This window comes from Centropristis striata, chromosome 9 (genome assembly GCF_030273125.1).
Source record: "Centropristis striata isolate RG_2023a ecotype Rhode Island chromosome 9, C.striata_1.0, whole genome shotgun sequence".
NCBI lineage: Eukaryota > Metazoa > Chordata > Actinopteri > Perciformes > Serranidae > Centropristis > Centropristis striata.
Genome location: NC_081525.1, coordinates 40,533,448 through 40,540,359, shown reverse-complemented (window position 1 = coordinate 40,540,359; position 6,912 = coordinate 40,533,448). Strand labels below are relative to the sequence as shown.

Sequence of the window (6,912 nt, the reverse complement as noted above, 5' to 3'; positions counted from 1 at the left end):
AAACATGGCTGTGCTCATCCTGTTTGTAGTTACTGCAAGGTGAGTCAACATTTCCCATAATAACGTGTTAAACTGGTGTGTTTCATTTGTTCTGACTCCAACAGCATGTAAAATGTAACATTATACAAGCAAAGTTACGTAAATAAAACCTGACTGTAAACGTGTGAATGGGAACGAGAGTCAACTTCACTCTCATTGGCTGACTGCAGACATCCAGCCCTCTGGAGGGGATAAATAGGTTTTTTTACTTTCTTTCTCTCCTTTTTGAGTCATCTTCCCCCCAGAGAGAGTAGACAGTAGTGTTCCTCCCATGCCAGTGCTCTCTCTGTGGCCATGGCTCCCCGGGTGGGTAGATTCATGTTGAACTGGCGAGCGTTGTTCCAGGGCCGGACGCTGCTGCTCACCAACACGCTGAGTCCAGGAATCATGATGATGCTGGGAGACGTGATGCAGCAGAGCCGAGAGAACTTTGGACAGAGAGACAAAGTTCATGACTGGAGGAGGTCAGGTGAGGAAGAGGCCAGCTGGGATATATATTATATATTATTATTATATACACTGCCGGTCAAAAGTTTTAGAACACCCCAATTTTTCCAGTTTTTTATTGAAATTCAAGCAGTTCAAGTCAAATGAACAGCTTGAAAGGGTCCAAAGGTAAGTGGTGAACTGCCAGAGGTAAATAAAAAAAGGTAAGCTTAACCAAAACTGGAAAATAATGTACATTTCAGAATTATACAAGTAGGCCTTTTTCAGGGAACAAGAAATGGGTTAACAACTTAACTCTATGGAGTCTTGGGCTATTTTGTCCATTTTTGAATTCTTTTCATGTCTTTCTAAGTCATTTTGTGTCTTTTTTGGTCATTTTGTTTCTTTTTTTAGTCATTTTGTGTCTTTTTTCATCATTTTGTGTCTTTTTTTAGTCATTTTGTTTCTTTTTTTAGTCATTTTGTGTCTTTTTTCATCATTTTGTGTCTTTTTTTAGTCCTTTAGTCCAACATAAAATGTGATTTTGAATCTTTTTTTTACTTTCAAAACACTATCATGCTCAATAAAGAATTTTAAATGTTGTAAATGTGCATTAATTTCAGAGTACACTGAGACATTAAACTGCATATTTTTCAATTCAATTCTGGAAAAGTTGGTGTGTTCTAAAACTTTTGACCAGTAGTGTATATTATATTATATATTAATATATATATATATTTATCGATATTATCTCAATGTGAGAACAACCTGGAGGAGCTGGTTAATTTACATTAATAAAGTTTATGTCATTACGAATAGTAAATTCTGGTAATGTTAGCAAATTAAAGTTGAATCATTTCAATTCGATAGAAATGATCAACTGGAAAAAAAACAAATTTTAAATACACAGAATATATGAAGAGTATTTATATCAACTTAACCAACATCATTATGTTAGCTATAATTACATAATTTTGTTTTGATTACATGATTGCTACTTTTTTTAGTTTATGTACGAATCACTTGCCTCAATCAGATAAAAGTTTAATATCTGGTTGGAATGAGTAAATCTGCATTACAACCAGATGTCAGAAAGCTAAAAGCTCCATCTGTTCATATATATATTGTTTGAGATACAATTATCATTAACAGATGGAGCTTTTAGCTTACTGACATCTGGTTGTAATGCAGATTTACTCATTCCAACTACATATTAAACTTTTTATGTGCTCCATCTGTGCTGAATGTTGAATATCCGACTCATTGATGCTCTTTCTTTCCTCCTGACTCTTTCCTCCTAAAGGCAGGATCTTTACGGTGGGCTGCACCATGGGCCCTCCACTCACCTGCTGGTTCTACTTCCTGGACCGAGTCTTTGCTGGGAGAGCTCTGAAGACGTTGGCCATGAAGATCGTGGCGGACCAGACGGTCAACTCTCCATTTATGGGGATGTGGTATTTTATAGGTCAGGAGATTATTGACTGTAGGCCTGCACACTATTAAGTTTGAGTTTAGCATCTTGGCTGTCACCATGTTGTTGAGCCAGAAATTATACTTGGATGAGATGAAGCAGGGGGGCAAGGTAGCACTGTTAGCATAGCATAGGCTAAATTACCACCAAAATCTAGCATTGAATAGCTGGCTTGGTAATTCACGTAAACTGTGGTATTAATTGGGATGCTAATGTTAGCTAGCAAAAATTAGACATAATTCATTGGAAAGAATAAATGAACACTAAAGGGTACGTTAATACAACGGAACATCGCAGCAACTCATTTTAGGCAACCAAAATGTTACAATTAGCTTTCATGACCTGAAAACACAATGTGAACCTAAATCTCAAACCCCTCTCTGCCTGGGCCTCATTCCTGATTGTCAAGTAGCAACCATAGACTGTATAAAACAGTAGCAACAGCCCAAAGCGTACCCGTCATTGTCATCTATTTATGCCCAAAATGTCGTGTTTCAGCAACTGGCTGCATTCGTCCCAGTGTGGCTAACTAATGCTAACTCCTGCTAACTCATGCTAACTCATGCTAACGATGGCGACAGCCGGAGCCTGCAATGGGCTTTACAATCGCTCTTCAGAAATGGCGGACGTCACATTTATGTTTTAAACAGTCTATGAATGTGAGTGTAAAGAGTGCCATTGATAAACATTGTTACCATAAACAGTTTATTACCCTTTGGGAGCCATTTCGTATTTGTCCATTGACATCTTTTTTTAAATGTATTATTATTTATTTGGACTAAAGGGTGGCACTAACCCTAACACTAGCTGCTAGCTTAGTTCATACTGAGCACTAACAGTCTATGGCTAATAGTGATGATGCTAAAGCTAATTTCCACGCACGAGTGAAAAACAGGCTTAAAACTATTCAAACAACATAAACATGACAACAACAGACAGTGAACAGGAAACAAGCAGAGCGAGCGGCCATGCCTCAACTCTCTGAGTCTGGTTACGCCATGGTTGCATCACCAACACTGTTGGGAACCAAAGCCGTTTTTATATCAGGCTAACCTGTAGGGCTGTTAACCTGTAGGGTAGTTAACCTGTAGGGTAGTTAACCTGTAGGGTGGTTAACCTGTAGGGTAGTTAACCTGTATGATTGTTAACCTGTAGGGTTGTTAACCTGTAGGGTAGTTAACCTGTAGGGGTGTTAACCTGTAGGGTGGTTAACCTGTAGGGTGGTTAACCTGTAGGGTAGTTAACCTGTATGATTGTTAACCTGTAGGGTAGTTAACCTGTAGGGTAGTTAACCTGTATGATTGTTAACCTGTAGGGGTGTTAACCTGTAGGGGTGTTAACCTGTAGGATTGTTAACCTGTAGGGTGGTTAACCTGTAGGGTAGTTAACCTGTATGATTGTTAACCTGTAGGGTAGTTAACCTGTAGGGTGGTTAACCTGTAGGGTAGTTAACCTGTATGATTGTTTACCTGTAGGGTAGTTAACCTGTAGGGTGGTTAACCTGTAGGGTAGTTAACCTGTATGATTGTTTACCTGTAGGGTTGTTAACCTGTAGGGTAGTTAACCTGTAGGGGTGTTAACCTGTAGGATTGTTAACCTGTAGGGTGGTTAACCTGTAGGGGTGTTAACCTGTAGGGTAGTTAACCTGTAGGGTAGTTAACCTGTAGGGTAGTTAACCTGTATGATTGTTAACCTGTAGGGTAGTTAACCTGTAGGGTGGTTAACCTGTAGGGTAGTTAACCTGTATGATTGTTTACCTGTAGGGTTGTTAACCTGTAGGGTAGTTAACCTGTAGGGGTGTTAACCTGTAGGATTGTTAACCTGTAGGGTGGTTAACCTGTAGGGGTGTTAACCTGTAGGGTAGTTAACCTGTAGGGTAGTTAACCTGTAGGGTAGTTAACCTGTATGATTGTTAACCTGTAGGGTTGTTAACCTGTAGGGTGGTTAACCTGTAGGGTAGTTAACCTGTATGATTGTTTACCTGTAGGGTTGTTAACCTGTAGGGTAGTTAACCTGTAGGGGTGTTAACCTGTAGGATTGTTAACCTGTAGGGTGGTTAACCTGTAGGGGTGTTAACCTGTAGGGTAGTTAACCTGTAGGGTAGTTAACCTGTGTTTCTGCTGTAGAGGTGGTCCATCGACTCGCTCTGCAGCCTCACATGGCCATTTGCGGAACCAGAGTTTTTTTGTGATTCCGCAGTGGCTTCAGCAGCGTCCAGGGAGTTTTTTTGCTACAGGTTGCCATGGTGACTTGTCAAGCACAAGCTAGCCCTGCCCTAAATTATACCTCGCTTTATCGTCTAGTTTAACCTAAATGAAACCATTATTTACTATCTAAAGACCATGCTGTATTGTAGAAAGATTAAAAGCCTCTCCTAACTACAACCCTTCAGCCTCTGTCTGACTTGAACTGAAGTTGGTTTTAATGATGCATGGCACTGATCTCTAACTCTAACTCTGATTTTTTTTTCAGGTATGGGTCTCTTGGAGGGACACAGTTTATCCAATTCATTCAAGGACTTTAAAGGCAAATTCTTGGAACTTTATAGGGCAAGTATACCTCATCACTTAACCAGAGTTAAAAGTTAACTTTTCAGCTTTTTGCATTTTAATTTAAACTGAGGCTGACTGTCTTGTCTGTGTGCTTTCTTGCTCATATGAAACATGAAAAAAAGAAAAGAAAAACTGAATGTGAGCATCAGTCCAGACTTTATTTTTATTTATTGCCATTTTGAGCCTTTTTAGCATCTATAGTTGGTCCAGACTGAAACATGTCAACAGTTATCAGATGGATTTGTTTTAGCACAGATATTCACTTCTTTAATCATACCTTTACTTTTCCTCTGGTATATTAAAATATATATTTTCTATAAATATTTATAATATTTTGCTGCATCAAACAGCTCCCCACAGTTTTTCTTTGTGGACCTACTGAAGCTATAAAATCTACTCAGCAGAGTTTAACCATCATTAGTGGACACCACTAATGATAACTATCTATAAGACACTTTGTCGTAATGTTTAAAGAGAATCATTAGTCAGAAGAAGCAGAAAGTGACAGTTTAACAGTGTTTGTGTTGTGTAATCTGTTTGCTGATCCTCTCTGTGTTGTTGCCTGCAGACGGACTGCTGTGTTTGGCCTCCTGCTCAGTTGATCAACTTCTATTTCGTGGCGCCCAGATTCCGCGTTATCTACGTGAACTGTGTGGACTGCTTGTGGGGCGTGTACCTTTCCTACCTCAAACACAGAGTAAGTGACCACACGGGACATTCATGGACCTTCTGAACATCTAGTCATGTGACCACAGCGCTGACACTGGACAACTTCTGCTCCTACGTCATGATTGTTGCTTTAAACATCACAGTTACTGGTTCAATCACACAACAAAACCACGATCTTAAGCTTTGGAAGAAACAACAGGGGAAGGTTTGTTTTTTAAACCTGCTTCTGGACTTCCAATAACCAGACACAAACACTGGTCTGGTCGGGTTTGTCCCAAAATGTAACTTTGCATCCTCTTTTCTCTAACTTGCATCTCTTCCTCGTGTCTTAGCCCCGCCCACTACGATGAGAGGAAAACTCACCTCCATCACCTCAGCGTCACTTTTTAACAACTTCCTTTACTTATAATGTGTGCTTACACTGAGCCTGACAAATTAGTTTTATGTTTATTGAAGTTAATTCACATAATGCTTTTTATTAATGGGATTTAGTGCAATATTTCAATTCCTTCCAATGTTCTGCCTTACATAATTAGTATCCTCTCAAGAAATAAATCACTAACAATGTATTTAGATATCAGAACTCTAGTTATTCATTGTGTCTGTCAGAGTATTATATCTCAGTTATTAAAAGGTGATATTGATGATATGAATGTGTGTATTTGTTTAGGATGACAGCCTCCTGACTGAGCCGCTATCAGACAGCAGCGCTGTGGTTCTGCAGCAGGAAGTTCTCCCTCCTCCCAAACCTCTGGAGGAGAACGCTCGGCGCCGGATCCCTGCTCAGCTGTGACGTCTTTCATCGGACAAAAAGCAACATTTGACCTGCTCAAACTTCAGCTCAACTCAAGACTGATACAACAGAGTTTATTCTGTTTCATTCTCCAGTTTAAATTGACCTCAAGCTTCTATCTGAACCAGAGGAGCTGTGATGTTTAGGGACACAGTGAGTGAAAGTTTCTCTGTGGCAGTCTGTGAAGAGTCCAGGGGGAAGCCCCCTCCCACAGAGTCTACTGGGACCAGCTCCATCCCACCAGAGTCTACTGGGACCAGCTCCAGCCCACCAGAGTCTACTGGGACCAGCTCCAGCCCACCGCCACACCAGTTCAGATAAACTGGTTAAATAAACAGGTTAAAACAGGTTAATGACAGTGGATGAATGTTTGTGCAAAACAACCTTGTTTTTTAAGACAAAAGGAAAAGGCTTTTAGTTTTTACATACTTTGTATTGTAATGTTTGCCTGGAGTTTAATTCTGTGTGTTCATACTGTTGAATGTGTTCAGAATAGACTAATAATAGAGAATCACTCTCATGGATACTTTTGCACATTTACTGTATTTGAGTTCTGTCAACAAAAGCAAACTTTACCCAGTGACCAACATTTGTGTCTCGGGAATTGTTTACTGGTTATTTCTAAATCTGTCTGCATGGATAGACGTTCAATCAGAGAGTGAAGTAAATATAAGAGTTTATTATAACAGATGATGATGTTTATTTAACAGAGGCTTATACGAGAATAGTGAATTATTTATAACAGATGATTTTGTGATTATTTATAACAGGTGATATAAGATGATAGACAGTCTTTGGTGCTGAGACTCTACAGGTAGATTTGTAGTGAGATAACTCCCCCTGTGGAGTCCAGACACTGGTGGCATGATGAGCTGATGAACATGTATTGACTGTGTGGTGAAGAAGAGGAGGAAGAGGAGCGAGCATGACAGCAGCATGAACGACTGAAGAAGAGAAAGAAG

The 6,912-nt window shown here is 39.7% G+C and overlaps 1 protein-coding gene across 1 annotated transcript; it reads left to right on the top strand.

The window, feature by feature from the left end:
* The first annotated feature begins 333 nt into the window (after window positions 1-333).
* LOC131977209 (mpv17-like protein 2) lies at window positions 334-6,116 on the top strand. The gene is made up of 5 exons (XM_059340408.1): window positions 334-508; window positions 1,769-1,930; window positions 4,409-4,485; window positions 5,057-5,185; window positions 5,828-6,116. The coding sequence occupies exons 1-5, from the start codon at window positions 334-336 to the stop codon at window positions 5,948-5,950; spliced, it is 666 nt and encodes a 221-aa protein (XP_059196391.1). The 3' UTR covers window positions 5,951-6,116.
* The last annotated feature ends 796 nt before the right edge of the window (window positions 6,117-6,912 follow it).

Excerpts from the sequence above, each read along its gene's own strand:
- LOC131977209 (XM_059340408.1), top strand. The coding sequence starts at position 334 with ATGGCTCCCCGGGTGGGTAGATTCATGTTGAACTGGCGAGCGTTGTTC. Across the intron at positions 1,931-4,408 it reads GGGGATGTGGTATTTTATAG|GTATGGGTCTCTTGGAGGGA; the intron begins GTCAGGAGATTA and ends TTTTTTTTTCAG. Across the intron at positions 5,186-5,827 it reads TTTCCTACCTCAAACACAGA|GATGACAGCCTCCTGACTGA; the intron begins GTAAGTGACCAC and ends GTATTTGTTTAG.